We start from the raw sequence: 19,008 nt of genomic DNA, 5'->3' as shown, positions 1-19,008 counted from the left end.
ACACCCTGGCTCACAGCAGTTTTTTTTTCTTCCATCAGATTACTTCGAGTCGGACAGCAACAATAAACTTTTGTGTTCGTTTTGTGTAGTGGCGTAGTGTTCAGAATTCCTAGCTATATTCCAGTCGTAACTAGGCAATATAAACTTACATATTCATAGCTCGAGCCGATTTCTAAAGTTTATACATAAGGTGACTGAGTTAAACGTCTTGATAATTCACAACGACTCTCTCGGTCATTTACCACGTGCAAGCTTATTTTTTGAATGCTAACTGTTCTCAGTCAAGCAGTGGTCCACGTAATCTCATCTATCTGATCATCGCAAGACCACCAAGTATGCAGCACTACCACAAGTTTGATGTGAGTAATATTTTGCTTTTCTGAATTTCATATGATACTGGTGTTGTTGTAACAGACTTGGTTCACATATGTTTGGGTATTCCAATGGTTAAAAAATCTGCCGCTATGATCGTAACGTGTAGATCCTAATAATGAAACTATCTGTGGAAATAAAATTCATGTTAGTCACAGATTGCCCTGACCTTACGTTTGGCACAGTTTTGTTCGGTTTGGTGCCATATATTACCGGACAAAATTTTGCCAAAGCTGACGTCAGAGCAATCTCGGAATAATTGCATGTGTATCTTCGAAGTAGCAAGAATCTCTCCAAACCGAAGTTGGTGCACATTAAACAGGCTATGTATTCTTAGTCGCACGTATAATTAAGTTGCAACTTGTCCGACAACCCTGATGATGAAAAGAGTTACATATCTGAAAGTTTGCTCGTTTGTGAAGAAGCAATTCAGCTACAACGTGATTCTTGTCGTGTTGTTTATGGAAATATCGACCGATACCAGTATCTATATGAATCGAAGCATTCTAGAATCACAACTCCAAGAAATGTCCAGCAAGTTCCATTCCGCAATGATGGTTCTCGTTAACCGAATATCACACCACTGTAATCCAAAATATCCACTGCTTAGCCTATATTCTTAGGCGACCTGACGGTAGACGATTCGACCTACGGTATTAGATGATTCGACTTAATTTGGCTGTTAGGCGATATGACCTGTATTCCCTATGTGTGACCCATGTATATATATAAAGGCCTACAGGTATTGCTGTACACCTCGATTGCCTGGCCTTCAGCTCGTATGTCGTATACGCGACCACATATATAAATATACAGGGATATGTTGACGATCAAGCTGCGCACAGGCATGTTCTTTGCCATCTCAGGCGTTAACTCATACATTTTGTTGTTCTATCTCTACTTTGAAGCTGACTGTTACGCCATACCTCAGGTCGGGTCGTACATAAAGGAGATACTTTATACACCCTGGCTCTTAGCAGTTTTTTTTTCTCTCATGAAATTCGAGTCGGACAGCAACAATAAACTTTTGTGTTCGTTTTGTGTAGTGGCGTAGTGTTCAGAATACCTAGCTAAGATTATATTCCAGTCGTAACTAGGCAATATAAACTTACATATTCATAGCTTCGAGCATCCGGGTTCCCCTGCCGTGAGGAGGTGATAAATAATATTTAAGTAAATGGGCGAAATGTTGATTTTTGCCGATCTCTGAAGTGTTAAGTACTAGACGACAATGAAACTATCATATTTGAAGGTTACACACATTCTGGTTACTTTTCAAGAAAAACATTCTTAGCTATAAGTCATAGTTTTCTTTATTCATGCTAAAATCTTATTCAAGGCCTATGTCACCTGGGTTAAATTCGCTTTGTTTCCACCCCCTCTCCAGGTGATATGTCCTTACTTGACACATTTTGATCACTTATCACCATTACGAAAATATGACAATATATTAACATATTACTGAAACCCGTTTTCACTCTCTTGCCAGGTGGGCAATCGTCCTTGCTTGATTCTGTATGCCAATGTGCTTCGTGGACGGAAAATAACTAAAGGGTGGGGAGATATGGGTGAGTCATTTGTTTTAATTATTTATTCATTACAATCAGTTGACGTCAATTTTTCACAGTAGAGGATCTTCAATTTTATATGGGTTTCTTGCACGCTAGATTTTAAGATGAAACTTATTAACGCAATCAAGCATTTTAAAATTCAGTTTACAACACTTGACAGACTTCACAAAAAGGTGATATCAATTCCAAAACTTGTCCTTAAGACAGGTAACCTAGCTCTTCATTGTCATATATGGATGCTGTCCTGCAAAATAATTACAAAATGAAGTTTAGCTAAAACCAAAACACATAGGTCTTGTTTGACGTGTTTTGAGTTTAATGTTAAGTTTCATGGGAATTTGATAAAACTGATTCATGACTGATATGAATGACTCATATTTTCAGTTGATACACCTGACCCGTACATTGAGCTGAAGATGCGCAAAACTCCAGACGCCAAAAGAAGAACAGCCACGAAAACTAACGAGATCAATCCCGTGTGGAACGAGAATTTCCGTTATCTCCTCGATCCAAAAGAAAAGAACATACTTCGTAAGTATTTAAAACCTTTCACCAAAGACTACAGTCGAGTTTCCATTACACGTCTAACAGGGATTTGGTAAGATTTTTAAACACATTTGATGAAAACAATTTGTATTTCATTGCAGATATTAACCTAAAAGACGACAACTACACAATGGAGAGGGCAATCGGAAGTGAACAGATCAACATAAACAGCCTGGAAAGGAACAAGTGGATCAAGAAGACCGTTATTTTTAACAAGGTTTGTTGTTTATATGGAAATTTTCTTAACAAGAGTAAGATGCAAGTTCATCATGTGGAACGTTAAAAGATAGTATTATAAAAAAATGTTATCCATTTGTTTGTCGCTTTGTACATTTGTTCTGGCCAAACCACGATAGTGTCGCGACCTGTTTATCAAACTGGTCTCACTGCAACATCCCTGTACATTGAGCCTTGGTGTCAACAAACGGTCAACGTCACAGTTCGTGGAGCCTTGGTGACAACAAAGGGTCGACGCTATTGTTCTTCAGGCCTTGGTGACAACAAACGGTCAACGTCATTGTTCGTGGAGCCTTGGTGGTCACAAACGGTTAACGTTACTGTTCGTGAGGCCTTGGTGACAACAGACGGTAGAGGTCAACGTTCGTCAGGCCTCGGTAGCCAAAACCGGTGCTTGACGCTCGTGAGGTCTTCGTGGTAACAGACGGTCGACATCACATTTCGTGAGGCCTTGGTGGCAATAAACGGTGGACGACCCTCGTGAGACCTTGGTGACAACAGACGGTCGACGTCACCGTTCATGACGCCTTAGTGGCAACAAACAATGGACGACGCTTGTCAGACCTTGGTGGCAACAGACGGTCGACGTCACCGTTCAAGAGGCCTTGGTGGCAAAAAACGGTGGACGACGCTCTTGCGGTCTTCGTGGCAACATACGGCCGACGTCACTGTTCGTGAGGCCTTGGTGGCAATAAACGGTGGACGACGTTCGTGAGACCTTGGTGACAACACACGGTCGACGTCATTGTTCGTGATGCCTTGGGGGGAACAAACGGTGGACGAAGCTCTTGAGGTCTTCGTGGCTACAGACGGTGGACGTCACCGTTCGTGACGCCTTGGGGGGAACAAACAGTGGATAACGCTCGTGAGGTCTTCGTGGCAGCAGCCGGTGGACGTCACTGTTCCTGACGCCTTGGTGGCAATAAACGGTGGACAATGCTCGTGAGACCTTGGTGACAACAGACGGTCGACCTCACTGTTCGTGACGCCTTAATGGCCACAAACAGTGAACGACACTCGTGAGACCTTGGTGGCAACAGACGATCAACGTCACTGTTCGTGATACCTTTTACGCAGTCTGCCGTTTGTTGAAATCCGCTTGTCTTCCACCACGAATGAGCACGTCGTGTGTGGGACAATATATATGGTGTGCACATGTGTGCTTCACATGTGGGACAATATGTATGGTGTGCAAATAGGTACGTCACATGTGGGACAACATATATGGTGTGCACATTGGCACATCACATGTGGGACAATACATGTGGTGTGCACATGGGCATGTCACAGATAATGGAAGATTTATCCGGACTTTGTCCAGTTCCACATTACATACAAACCTCACCGCCTTACGGCCAAATGTTCCTGAGAATGGCATAAAACACAATTAAATAAATAAACAGCTGCCCTATGTTAATAATGAATTCGTATCCATTTCTTTGATACTTTTAGGTCTCTGAACTTGATATGGAATTAAAGACAGAAATAGAGTAAGTATTTTCAAGTTTAGAAATATATTGGATATACCCTTTTGGCATAGTTAGAAATAGCTCAAAATACATGTACCTGTTCCCAAGACACAAAAGAAGTGTGATTGTTACGAAAATAAAACGGAGATACTAATGAGAAAAAGCACCCATTAAAACCCTTTAATATTTGTCGCTGTTGTTGTTGACATGCTCCCTTAAATATAGATAATGTTAAAATGAGAATTTAGTTTCCGGTTATCTCAAAGCTTTCCAAATTGTGTAAGGTGGCTAATAGGGTTTTCTTTTCAGTACGCAACCAAATTTACGCTACAGTGTGGATTTGTGTGAAGAAGAAATGAATTATCTTAAGGTCAGGAAGTTGAAAACTATGACAGGAATGGGCTGTTTACTTGGCGGAAGGGGGCCGAAAACCATTGAAGAGGTACATGACGATTTTGTATGTTATAACGTGATTAAATTTAATTACGCGTTGTCAAAGGAAATTCTGATCGAGTGGAACATATAGCGCGTCACTGATTGTTTTCATTATGGAGCTTGTAAACGCGCATGCGGGTAATTTGTAATATAAGCCAATCAGAATTAACTGATATGAACGCTTTGCCGCTCCACATGTTTTAAAGTTGTGGCATTGTGAACATTTCAGCTGTAGCCCCTAAGCTGTCTTCCAGGATGTCAGTCACACGTCAGTAAAATCAGACACTTTGCGCTTGTACTAGACAACTCCGCTCAGTAATATAATCCTGCAAAACAACAGATCATGTAACCAGGGTGTAGTTCGATCACAACAGACCACACGCCTTCATGTGAATTGTCTTCATATGACAGAATTGAGACATGAACAGCGATCTGCATGTCTGATTATCTGCAAATATAGAGTGGGGCAATTCTTATCGAAACAACCCCAAATGTGTCGGATTGACTGCAAGGAACATTTACCGCTGTTCACAGGTGCATTGAATCTTCCCAAGCATAAATCAACGTCAACCGATGTGGTTTCTGTAATTAACAACCCTATTGTGAGACTCGCCGAACAAAAAGGGTCCATGGCAGTCACGTCTGTTCAGGAAGATTTAATAGCTAAAGATGTTCCTTACCAGCAGCCCGACATATTTGGGGCTGTTTCTCTCCGTAATTCTCGCAACAGCGTTGTTTTACCCCACTCCGCAAGGATACCTGCAAATCTCGGTAGAAAGACATCAATAAAAAATGAAAAAGAAAAAAAAAACTCCGAATCAGGGTGTCTATTTCATCGGATACGCTCTATCTGTGTCAGGATACAACCAGTCGTAGGCAGGATTGTGCGATTCAAATACGACATCCCTCCCAAGTACATTCCAATTTTAGAATGCGTGTTCTTCTGGATTGCTCATACTGGAAATCAACATTTACACAAACCTACGAGATCTGGGGATATGTCAAGAGAGGCACGAGATTCGGTGAATTGTATAACAGGGATAAGAGACTGAGAAATCACTATCTGTATATAACCATACTCACGAGTTATGGGCTGACCTGACCAATTCCTTTTTATGTTGGGATATCTCTTGTTATATATAGGCGTCAAAATATATAATAATCGAAAAGAACCAAAACTGCTCGGAAATCTAGCACAGATCTACCGCCAGTACGCGGAGAGCAAATTTCACATGAACCGCTTGTACCTATGCTAAAATGACTTTTGCAAAATTTACTGCGTTTATTTTTATCTGTAGCTCCCCCCAACCCCCTCCCCTGAAAGGAACAAAATTCAATTCCTGCTTTTCGCTATCTCAAAAGACAATCCGTTAAGTTTATCAGAAAACCTGCGTGATTGATTCTAGATTGTAACCTATTGTTGTGGCATAGTATTCCGTTTACACATTCCATTAATTCAAGATAAAGATTGTATAAGTCTACCAGGATCATATGATGAATATAACACAGGATTATGTTATAATAACACAACACATTATAGCATCTCCCAAACGTCACTTTCAATTCAAATTAACGGCCTATTTGCTTGATTGTTTACCTTTCTTACAATACCCAGATTCCCGACTTAACATTTTTTTGACAAGAAAAGAAATGCTACACGTTTAGAGTAAAGCTCCACTGACCAAGAGCGAAAGGCAGGTTAAGCCACTCGGCCAACAAGGTCCACACATTGATAATTAATCAATCTATAAATCGATCGTTGTATTTCAGGTGCCAACTGTAGCCGTGCTGGGGTCAGGTGGGGGTTTCCGGGCTATGGTGGCCTATAGCGGTGTCTTCAAAGCTCTGCAAGAAACAGGTGTGCTGGACTGTGTCATTTACACATGTGGACTGTCGGGGTCATGTTGGTAAGATCTTATAACTTCACGCTCGGCGAACTACTTTAATATTTCAGGTTTTTTTCTCCTTCGTTCTCAAAATGGGTTTTTTGTGTGTAATGGAATATAGCACTTATATAAAAGTGATCTCTGGAAAAAAGTTGCATTTGCTGACTTTTGGGCATTTGTAAAAGATCTTCGACAGAGGTTAACGGCATTTTGGATAACTCTGAAATATGAGCATATGCAATTCTAAGTGCAAAGACTAACTTTGTACAAGTCTTCCATGTGGGTAAGATTAATGTCTAATATGTACACACTTTGACTGCGCGACTTTCAAACCTAACGGGTCAAACTTCAAGTGATCCACAAAAATGTTTCTAGGGTCCCCTTGACAGCATATCAGTTTTTCTGAAAAGCCATTAAAACATGAAAAGCAAACATAAAGTATCAAAAGGTTGAACTGACCTTCGACACTTGAGATTTGAATACTGTTACGACCCAAACTGTCTGTATTATAAAGAGATGGCTTGTTCCAAATAGACGACAGTTTAGCCGCACAGAAAAGTGACCAAAAACCAGCAGATTTTATTTTAAAACAATTTATTAGGTTTAACAAGAACAGATAACAAGACTTTTACAAATACTAAAGTACTTAAGTTTAACAAGAAAGGATAGCAGTATCTTTACAAATACTAAAGTACTTACATGTACAACGGTGTCAAGTCCAAACGGACGCATATACTCCACAATGCTTAAAAAATGCACAGAGGCAATATTCACAAGAGGGAAAATCCACAGTATAACTGAGTGTATGACGAAATATACACAAAATTCCACAGACAGGGTCCCTGTAGTAATAAGCACTGTGTACACAAGAGCACAAGTTAAGTATACAAGTTTAGACTGAACAAGTGCTCGGTGGAGATATGATATAACAAAGCCAGAGGCTATAAAGACACCAAAATTCAGCACAAAAGGCCTACTAAAGTAATACACAGCGAAAGCATCCAAAACTCTCAATAATTCTCCGTTCTCCCCTTTTGACCTGCCTTCATAGGTCTTATATAGACTGGTGGAATTTTCTGGAATAAGAAAATTCTTGAACACTTGTTGTAAACAAACGGGCCCCGAACTGAGCGTATTCTGGAATATTCTAACGCAGAGGCAGACAGCTGGCCCTGAACTCAGCATATGTAAACCGTGGCAAGCTAAATTTAGAAGCTGACGGTATTTGCGCACATAACAATACGTTGTTATAAAAAGTAGCCTGCTTTGAAGTTGATGTCACAATAACCAGTAGCATGGTCACGATTTTAACTGCTCTGTTCAACACTTTAAAAGGTGCAAAAGACGAAAGGGGCGAATTTCACGTTCTGCAGTTCTGCATTCTTAAACGAGCTTTTGTAACTTCGTAGCTAAAGAGTCAAAACAAGTCGAAATGAGTATGTGTTGATCTGTGTGAACAGTATGAAAATCACAAACTGGCGGCAGTCAATATGGCGTCTGTGCTTTGATAAATACTTTTTCCTGCTCGGTTTGTGTAAATGTTGGTTTCTAGTATCAGTCACAGTGGGATTTGACAAAATCTTTGCTCACCGTGCTACATTTCCGTGTTGTTCCGAAACGTGTGTGTTTGAATGAAGCTTTAAGTAAAAGAGACTATACAAGATTTTTGTTTTCATTTTAGAATAGCCCAAATAATTACCTTCACAAAGTACCAGCCTTGTCTGTTCGCGGTTTACATCAAAAATCGGTAATAATACCCTAACATTTATAAAGTAGGTCGCATTATAACTTTTTCAAACCTTAAAGTCATTTTGACACTATACATAGGACAGATACGAGTCTGTTATTTACTGAAAGGCAGTAATTTGAGCTATATAAACACTATTGCTGTTGCACAAAAATTTGATTTTGTCCAAAATCTCCGGAATACTCTCTTTAATTTAATTATCTCAGTGTTTAATATTGTCGTAGGTTTCTTCGGTTTAATTGAAAGATATTTTTCCCCAAATTAAATTATCAGGTTATTATCGACATTGTACTCGCATCCGAAGTGGCCAAAGTTGTCTCTGAAAGACTTTCAGGAAGAGCTAAAGAAGAACATTGACGCGAATTTTATTAACTTGATGAGTATGCAGCAAGTGAGTCGGTACATCAGCGCCATGATGGAAAAAAGGAACAACGGCCAGCCAATCAGCTTCACGGATTTCTTTGGCCATCTGATGGGAGAAACTCTAATTAAAGACGTAAGTAAAAGGGAGTCAGTTGATGTTGGATTGGTTGGCCTGATATGTAAAACCAGCTTTGTTTAATGTTATGGGCATAGTTACAATTTTGTAAACGGTTGTTTGAATGTATATTTTGACTGGGTTTATTGATGATACTAATAAACTGGTTATCTCAAAAAATCTTCATGTTTTTGCTCTCTAATTCGTTACGTTTTTCTGTCTACCCTGTGTTAAATATCCCTTCTGTACAAGATTTTGGATAGTTGGTTAGAGTGTACAAACTAAGACCCTTACCAGGCATGTACTTGATACCAAAGGGAAGGAATTGTGATATGCCTATAGCGTCAATATCATTGACCCTGATGTATTCTTTGGTCTTTCAGAGAAAAGATTGTACACTGACAGATCAACAGATAAAAATCGTAGACGGTAACATCCCAATGCCTCTGTATACGTGTGTACACGTGAAGGCGAACGTTTCTGCCCGAGTTTTCCAAGGTAAGACAAAAAAGGATGCAAGGCCTCACGACAAGCTAGGCTGTTCACGCATCAGCTCCGTAAGCTAGCTACTTCAAATCAGGTCAAGCCCAAAGGCAATTTTGTTCATGTAACATGGCGTGATAAGCCAAGATCGGTTTTGAATGAATGAATGAATGAATGAATGAATGAATAAATGCTAGGGATTTAACCTAGCCTTAACAATTTTTCCACAGTGCGAAGACGAGGAGTAATTGGGTCTGTGTACATATACTGTGTTTCTTGTGGCAGGGCGAGTTCATAAGGCCATAGGGCTATTGCCACCGAAGTATGATGTCGAAGACACCAGACATGACACCCCGCCCAGTCACATTATACTGACACCAGGCCGACCAGTCCTGTTTCCATGCTGTAACCTATCAGTGCTTGGTGCCAAGCCAAGCATCAACCAGTACCATTTTTAAAGTCTTTGGTTTGATCCCGGATCTCCCGACTTCGAGCAGGAAGCACTAACCATTAGTCCCTCGATGCGATCTATTGTGTCTGATGTCATAACTGTAACTATATCGGGCATTAATGTGCCCCGATACAAGGCGACGCCTTTCCATAGGGCTGTTTTGTTGACTACATTACAATACCAAGACATGTTACTTTGCAGAATGGATTGAGTTCAGCCCTTTTGAGATAGGAATGGAGAAGTTTGGGTCGTTCATGAAGAGCGAGTATTTCGGCAGTAAGTTCTTCATGGGCAAGTTGGCCAAGAAGTACGACGAACCCCCACTCCACTTTTTACAAGGTCAGTCCTAGGTTTTGTTTTCAAAATCTGAAGTAATTTTGGGGTGTATTTTAACCATGTAAATTGTTGCAATACGAGAGGTTCTGATGCCGTTCTTCAGGTGTTTTATGTCATTATTTGTTCTCTCTGCACTAAGAAAAGCATGAATCTGTTAAATTAAACAACGTTAAGTTCTTACAATACAGCGTTTTAAATATTGTCTACCTTTCTTCATTGGGCCTAAAATTCACCGGAAACCTCACAATAAATTGTCTTGCCCAGTTTTCTAGACAAAACTGGCTATTGTCATAATCAAACAAAAACTTATTCACTTCATTGCCCCATTTGGATTTCTACACCATAATACTGGCCGTCGTCGCATATGCAGAATATTATTGGGTATTGCGTAAAACACCAATCAAACAAAATAAATATATCTTTTCTGTAAACTACGTAACAGCATATTTTCCATCTTTTGTCGCAGGTATTTGGGGCAGCGCTTTCAGCATCATGTTTGATCGACTATTTGATGACAATCGAAACATGGACCCCGTGAAGATGGTCAGACGGGAAATGAGTATGTTCATGAGTAAAATGCACACCACTTGCCAGGCCTTGAAAACCACTATATTATCATTTTAACTGAAATAAAGAGATACTGAAGTTAATATTCCTAACCGTCAGTAGAAGTCATACAAAAGTTTTTGGTACCAAATTGCTGTCATACTGAAAAGATGATTTCGTCTTGTGATTAGTGGCATTATCGGGTGCAATCTTTATGATAGGAAAGAATTTACGATTATTCCTATTTTGATATATTGCTAAAAAAAAAATAAAGACTAAACTTTAAATGTACATATCGTAATATTGTAATGCAGAAAAGAAAATTAAAGAAGAATCGGTGCTAAGTGACGGAAGCGAAGATGAAGACGATGATGACGACGATGATTTTGATGATCACGATAACTATCATTATGAAGAACTGACTGATACTCCGACCGCGGCCAAAAGCAGAAAAACGCAGGAGGAGGAAGAACAAGGAGCGGAAAAAACGGTCGCGGACAAAGGATTCTGGATGAACTGGTTTAAGGACCTAGTAGATAGGTAATATAATGTATTCTCTTTGCAATTTGATCCTCTAATTTAGTCACCGTGCAAATACTGCCACTATCCAACCGCTTCAAAATTTCACTCCAATTCTGTTCATCTATTAGCGTGACTCGTAAAGGATATTGGGTTTGCTTGCTTGGACAAACAGATAAGACAATATAGCTTTACGGCAAGGATTTTTTGTTTCAGTTATCTGTCGAGGTGCAATGGCTTAAACCCTTTGATTTCAATGTTACTGTCCCTTTCAAAAAAAAAGTTCACTACACACATTATATAAAGCCTATTTACTTTTTAACAAAACTTCAGTGATATTTTTAATGTTCGAACTGTGTCAGTGTGTAGTCGTCTTAAAACTAGTTATAAAACTAATATAATGTTTTCCCAAAATCAATATTTAGTCAGAAAAGGTGATTTTGCCTACGCTTGACCACAAGCGTATAGTGACATCGTATTTTCCGTGAAAAGCTCAGAAGTATTACTTGTTTATTTCATTTGAATTTGAAAACAAAAATGTTGAAGTTAAACAATTTGTTATAAAATTGTGAATCGATTTCTAAAATCAAAACCTCACGGTTATCGTTTTCCGTTTCCAGCAAGAGATTTCAGCTTCTGAGCACGCGCACTGGCCGCGCAGGCGTGATTCACAACTTCCTGAGAGAGATCTCGTTACTACCTATAGGAGAAGAACCTAAGACCCCCAAAGAAACAGATTCTGGTGAGAAGACTTATGGACTGGTTAGAATTAATCCAGTAATTACCAGAGACGTTTCTAGTTCAGTCATTAAATTAACGCAACGTTTAAAAGAATGACAGACAAGTTCAAAATGGCGTTTAAGAAGACAAAAGTCTTGCATTCAGTATTTAGCCCAGTCCTTTATTTCACAGGTGTTCTTTCCCCATTACGAAACTATTTCAAAACAGTTGTATGAAGGTGGTAAGGCTAAAGTAAAGAGCATTAAAATAACTTCTGGTGCAGTATATCTCATTAGATCCAGCAAGAGATGGATTTGAACTGTTGACCTAGTTACCTGCATGCCGGATACAAATGTACCGTGCCAGACTTCTTTGTTCAGCTTGGCCAGCCTTCCCAGCATTATTTGACAGTATATAGGACCGAGATGTGGAAATAGTATATATATATATAATTAGCCGAAAATTTAATAATGTTTACAGACGATTCAGACGAAGGAGTGTATTTCACCCACGTTAAGAAACAATTCGTCGTTGACGCAGGGTTAACTTTCAACTCCCCGTACCCTCTCGTGCTGAGGCAAGCCCGAGGGATAGACTTGATCCTGTCGTTTGACTTCAGTGGTAGACCCAGCGATGACAGCGAGCCGTTCGAGGTAAATTAATTCCTGATGAATAACCAGTCAGCTATCTGGTACCAATTTTACAACAGCCATTTATGACCTTAGGTTGAATTTAAAACTTCGTCAACTAATTTGGGGGCTTGTCACACGTGTGTTGAAATGGTCAAATTTTAATTTCAAGGACCAAACATAAGCTCTGAAGTATTTTAAATTTGACTTAGCTCCGGGCAATGTTATATGTACATCATTACTTGCCCTGTTTACTCTGAACTATTCGGATTTTTTTAGTAACTGCTTTCTTTAGATCGATATCATCGTGTTTTCCATGGTTTCCGAGGTTGTAAAACAAATTTGCCTTGCTTGACGAATGCGCTGATGATTTTTTTCCAGGAAATAAAACTGGCTGAAAAGTGGGCTCAACAACACGGTCTTCGTTTCCCACCCATCGACACGAGTGTGTTTGAGAAAGAAGGGATGAAGGAGTTGTACATCTTCCGTGATCCCAACGACCCTAACTGTCCCATAATACTTCACTTCGTCCTCGTGAATCTCGACTTCCGGAAGTATAAGAAGCCAGGTGAGTTGCAAGTATTTCAAGGCGCAGTTTCAAAACCGACCTTGGGCAGGGAACATTCCTGCGCTGTCACTGCTTGTGGTGCCTTGGTGACAATAAGCGATCTACAACGCTCGTGGGAACATTTGTGAAGTCTATAATTCGTTTAAGACGCATCTGATACTAGTGTGGTGTGCAAGGTCATTAACCTTATTACCATTATGCATTCGTCATTACCTTACTTACGGTCGGAGATTTACGACTGGCACTTCTGTTTGCTCCACCCATAATACTGATCATCATCGTATAAGTGAAAAACTCTTAAATGTGGCATTAAACAACAATCAAATAAATAAAACAACATAAATCTACACTACCAGTTTGGATTTTTTTTTTTTTTGATTGGTGTTTTAGGCCGTACTCAAGAATATTTCACTTATACGACGGCGGCCAGCATTATGGTGGTGTGGAAACCGGGCAGAGCCCGGGGGAAACCCACGACCATCCGCAGGTTGCTGGCAGACCTTCCCACGTACGGCCGGAGAGGAAGGCAGCATGAGCTGGTCTTGAACTCACAGCGACCGCATTGGTGAGAGGCTTCTGGGTCATTACGCTGCGCTAGCGCGCTAACCGACTGAGCCACGGAGGCCCCTACCAGTTTGGAACACACTACCCTTGTACTATACATGTACTCTTCCATGAACATATATAATCTCGATTTGGGGTGCTAGAGAATTTTGATCATTTTGAGAGGCCCTTATTAATTTGAAAAGTTTTGATTTCGTATTTTTGAATGCCATGATAACTTTTTGCCCTAAACATTTCTTTATCGTCACCAGGTGTCCCAAGGGAGACTACTGAAGAGAAAGAATTCGCGGAGTTCGCCGTCTTTGACGATCCCGAAGCCCCGTATTCCACGTTTAACTTCACCTACACCCACAAGGCGTTTGATCGGTTATCTCAGCTGATGGAATTCAATACACTCAACCACCTGAAGGAGATCAAAGAGGCCATTACAGAGGCTGTCCAGAGGAAACGAAAATAATTTATTTCAATAAGATTAAAAGCCAATGTAAATTGTGTACGTAGAACATACGGGCATATAGATCATGAAATGCGAAATCCCTCTTCTCAACGTGCATGATTTTTAAATGATAAGATGTATGCTTTTTTAGACGTTGTCAGCATAGTTTTACTGTTTGTTGAGATAGAAAAATATCGGAATCTCCTCTGCTCTTGTGGGTTTGATGGTAATAAGCGGTCGAGGGCGAACATAGGGAGGGCCGTTATAATGTAGTCTTCCATGAAGTTTATTGAAGGTCTCTTGACTTCCATCAGTATGACATACTCGTGCCCACGAGCCTGCTGTGTGTGAGAAAATCCGTGATCCGCATGTAGGAATATCCGACAGAAGGTTGCCAAAGGTTGGTGGTTTAGGCTGTGTATTTCAAACCATGAAACTGATCAAAATCGTATAAGGGAGAGATTCGTGAATGCCGCGTTAACGCCACTCAAACAATCATTCATCAATTACACAACCCTGAGTTCCTCCAGTCACCAGTAATATTATACTTTAAGTGACTCATCCTGTCCCTCATCTTACACTCCTGAATTTGTACATTGATGATATCGGAAATACCTGTATGTTAAAGAAAGGCATTCCTTTCTGTGATATGTGCTATTGGTGCTCTGTAAACAGGTAACTTGTATTAAATATTATATATATTTACGTATATATGTTTATTTTAAATTGCCCCATTACAATGGTGATCAAAATTAAATATGTTTGAACACGGCGTGAACACACATTGTACAATCATATCATTATATAACAGAAATCACATGGTTTTTTTAAAAAGTCATAACGTGAGGCAATATTTTTTGTCATATTAAAATGTTTCCGTAGAAAAAGATGTCGTTATCAGTATGATTTTATAGTTTGTTTGCCTCATTACAGATATAAGCATGATTTTTAGTTATGATATGACTCTGATAGTTATTCCCTTTCTTCTAAAATCGTAATCCTGCTTATCGGATTGAAGAGATGAGCTCTTCTTGCCTGATTTATATTGACAATTGTATTTTCCCGCTACCATTCGACCTCGGAGAATTGGGGTGACAGTTCAAATCCAGTTCAGGAGGTTTGTCAGCTAATTGCCAAAGGCTGATAGTTTATTCTAGGCACTCCAGTTTCCACTGCCTATAGACCTGACCGACGTCGTGTGAAAAAAGCACCCCCTGAAACACCAGTTAATGAACAGATAAATAAATAATAATATCTGTAACTTGGTTAACAGAAGAACATGCGGTATTGTTTTGTCATTTATTGTGCCCTCCCATTGATGGAGTGGTACTCATACATGTGAATGAGGGTAAAATTAAGCTAACATGCAAAGAAAAAGTACATTTTTATAACTGCTAATCAATGAAAAATAAACAAATAAATAAAGTCACTTATCTTGACAGAGGAACTGATATAAAGGAGGGACTGGTTCTTTATTTTTCCAATCATGGGCAAAAGTTTAATAAAACAGAATCATATAAAATAGCCTCTGTCTGTTTGTTAGTCCAGTTCAACTGTTTGACAACAAATTGTATATAAAAAAAAAAATTATATTTGAAATACGTCAAAGAAATCTGCCAGCAAACTAGATATATGCTTTGTCTTTGTATATGTAGAAAGGTGATATATTGATGAAAATGAGACTGATGTAGGGCAGTGAAGAAGAAAAGGAAAAGAACAAATATGTGAAAACATAGGCAAATCAAACCATGTCAGAGGTAGTATTGTGGTCTGAAAACAAATCAAGTGTGGGCAGTAATGGCGGTTACATCTGGGCTCTCCGCGGTTGCTAATCCACCTTTACCTCGGTGAAGAAAAAAAATTTTCCATATTGGGATTCTTTTAAAGGAGGAGACAGCACAGAGGTTCGAAGAAAGCCTTGGGCATCTCAAGAAAAAATGGCAAGACCTACTTTCAGACCAGCAAACGTCAGACTTTGCACTGAAATCTTCTTTGTTTCTTTATGGCAGGAGGGGTTGGATGCAGCAAGTGACTGTCGATTTTATTATTATTTTCAATCGTCTGTCTGTAACGGTTTTATTTTACTAAGAAGTCGCAAGGCTGACGTGTTGATTTTATTAGGATTCATATTGGATTATGTCCATTACATGCTGGTCTGAACAGAATAAATTCACACTCTACAAAACTAAGTAACCATTGCCAAGTTAAAGAATCTGTGGATCACCTTTCGCTAAGATTAACACCATACAAATTCAGACAATGTCGATATAAGCTGCAACAGGGGGTAACAAGTCAGTCACCAATCAACCTAGGCCATCATGCATAGACGAAAAACACTAGCTTCAGATAAGATGTGGGGTGATGAGAGAACATAATGTGCGTTGGCGTTTTCCGTCTCAAAATATATTCAAAAATTTATTTATTTATTTATTTGATTGGTGCTTTACGTTGTACTCCAGTATATTTCACTTGTACGACGGCGGTAAGTATGATGCTGGGAGGAAACCAGGAAGAACCTAGGGAAAACCCACGATAATCTGCAGGTTGCTGGCAGACCTTCCCATGTACGGACGGAGAGGAAGTCAGCATGAGCTGGACTTTGAGCACACAGCGACCGCTTTGATGAGAGGCCCCTGGATCAATGCGCCGCGCTGACCACTACAGCAAAGAAAGAGTTTATCCATATGTTAATGTATGTATACAAAAATATACTGACAAGTAAAACAATGCAGATATTTATAAGAAAAACTATGGTAAATGCATTAGGTGTCTGTGAGTTCAGGATGTTGTCTTTCCACGGGACAGCTCATGCAATGTCACATTGGAAAACAATATTTACAAACGAAATATATTTTTAACATATATTAAATTGCCATAAATTTGGTTTGTAATTGCTTCATCATGAAGTAAATCTGAATTTGTTTGTTTTCATATTCGAAATATTTTAATACTTGTTTCGGTTTGAACTACATCTACATCCAAGAACTGTACTGATCAATTACGCATGTTGGTGGGATTTATTTCATTTGCTCCATTGATGTTTTACACCCTAATCAAGAGTATTTCACTCACACGACAGCAACCAGCAAAATGGTGGAGGAAAACGGGGAAAGCCCACGACCATCCGTGATTTGCGGTCAGATATTCTCACGTACGTCTGGAGAGGAATTTAACATAGGCTAGATTCATACGAACTGCAGATTTAACAAGCTCTATTTAATAGCCTTCTTGTCAAACTGAATTTGTGGATTATAGGGATAAAAAACGGTGCTTGTATATTGTGAGTAGATTAAATGGTGGAATTCTCTTTAAATAAAAATATCAAGGAATGCATTAAGTTTCAAATCAAATGTGAATTCTATCGAAGGTTGACAGAAATTTGGTGAGATGCTCTTCCTTGTGGCTGCAAAAATGTTATCATTATATCTTTTATAATATTCAAGATAGAAGTGTTGGAGAATTGTGAATGAAAAAAACTCAGCTATTCCATAGCAACTCAGCCTGTTCATTATAACATTTATCGTATCTCTAAGAGATATAGTCATAAGATTGAATAGTTCAGTAACACAGAAAAGTAATGTGAACTGTCTCCCCCATCTCTGTCCAGTTTATACCGACATCCATCAGAATAGTTCAGTAACACCGAACACTAATCTGAACTGTCTCCCCCGTCTCTGTCCAGTTTATACCGACATCCATCAGAATAGTTCAGTAACGCCGAACACTAATGTGAACTGTCTCCCCCGTCTCTGTCCAGTTAATACCGACATCCATCAGAATAATTCAATAACACCAAACACTAATGTGAACTGTCTCCTTCGTCTATGTCCAGTTAATACCGACATCGATCAGAATAGTTCAGTAACACCAAACACTAATGTGAACTGTCTCCTCCGTCTCTGTCCAGTTAATACCGACATCCATCAGAATAGTTCAGTAACACAAAATACTAATGTGAACTGTCTCCCCAGTCTCTGTCCAGTTTATACCGACATCCATCAGAATAGTTCAGTAACACCGAACACTAATGTGAACTGTCTCCTCCGTCTCTGTCCAGTTAATACCGACATCCATCAGAATAGTTCAGTAACACCGAACACTAATGTGAACTGTCTCCCCAGTCTCTGTCCAGTTAATACCGGCATCCATCAGAATAGTTCAGTAACGCCGAACACTAATGTGAACTGTCTCCTCTGTCTATGTCCAGTTAATACCGACATCCATCAGAATAGTTCAGTAACATCGAACACTAATGTGAACTGTCTCCCCCGTCTATGTTCAGTTAATACCGACATCCATCAGAATAGTTCAGTAACACCGAACACTAATGTGAACTGTCTCCCCAGTCTCTGTCCAGTTAATACCGACATCCATCAGAATAGTTCAGTAACACCGAACACTAATGTGAACTGTCTCCTCTGTCTATGTCCAGTTAATACCGACATCCATCAGAATAGCTCAGTAACACAAAATACTAATGTGAACTGTCTCCCAGGTCTCTGTCCAGTTTATACCGACATCCATCAGAATAGTTCAGTAACACAGAATACTAATGTGAACTGTCTCCTCCGTCTCTGTCCAGTTAATACCGACATCCATCAGAATAGTTCAGTAACACTAAGCACTAATGTGAACTGTCTCCTCCGTCTCTGTCCAGTTAATACCGACATCCATCAGAATAGTTCAGTAATACTAAACACTAATGTGAACTGTCTCCTCCGTCTATGTCCAGTTAATACCAACATCCATCTGTTCAGTAACACCGAATACAAATGTGAACTGTCTCCTCCGTCTCTGTCCAGTTTATACCGATGTCCATCAGAATATTACACGTCTGTCTGCCTGTCCGTTTTTCCGTCTGTCTGTCTTCCGGTCGGCAACTTAAATATCAAATTTAATAAAATAAATTTGTGTTCACAGTCGGCTTGGCTTTGGGCTAAGCATAGATGTGTTATATTGTGATGGTGATCCATATCTGGACACGGATCCAGGATATTTTTTAAAGATGCTTCATC

At 39.5% G+C, this 19,008-nt stretch overlaps 1 protein-coding gene across 1 annotated transcript; it reads left to right on the top strand.

The window, feature by feature from the left end:
• Positions 1–125: 125 nt before the first annotated feature.
• LOC135479159 (cytosolic phospholipase A2-like) lies at positions 126–15,449 on the top strand. Its single transcript, XM_064758922.1, has 16 exons — positions 126–359; positions 1,862–1,940; positions 2,328–2,474; positions 2,591–2,706; positions 4,179–4,216; positions 4,505–4,637; positions 6,401–6,537; positions 8,537–8,759; positions 9,125–9,239; positions 9,877–10,014; positions 10,478–10,570; positions 10,872–11,097; positions 11,697–11,818; positions 12,277–12,449; positions 12,807–12,993; positions 13,809–15,449. Exons 1-16 carry the CDS (start codon positions 336–338, stop codon positions 14,012–14,014), a joined length of 2,157 nt encoding a protein of 718 aa, XP_064614992.1. The 5' UTR covers positions 126–335; the 3' UTR covers positions 14,015–15,449.
• The last annotated feature ends 3,559 nt before the right edge of the window (positions 15,450–19,008 follow it).

Source organism: Liolophura sinensis, chromosome 12, assembly GCF_032854445.1.
Source record: "Liolophura sinensis isolate JHLJ2023 chromosome 12, CUHK_Ljap_v2, whole genome shotgun sequence".
NCBI classification, from domain to species: Eukaryota; Metazoa; Mollusca; class Polyplacophora; order Chitonida; family Chitonidae; genus Liolophura; species Liolophura sinensis.
The sequence above is the reverse complement of the archived record's forward strand: the minus strand, read 5'-3'. Positions and strand labels throughout refer to the sequence as shown.

Bases quoted from the DNA above. Each gene is read 5' to 3' on its own strand.
- LOC135479159 (XM_064758922.1), top strand. From the start codon at position 336: ATGCAGCACTACCACAAGTTTGAT. The intron at 2,707-4,178 runs GTTTGTTGTTTA...TGATACTTTTAG, and splicing joins AGACCGTTATTTTTAACAAG to GTCTCTGAACTTGATATGGA. The intron at 9,240-9,876 runs GTAAGACAAAAA...GTTACTTTGCAG, and splicing joins TTCTGCCCGAGTTTTCCAAG to AATGGATTGAGTTCAGCCCT.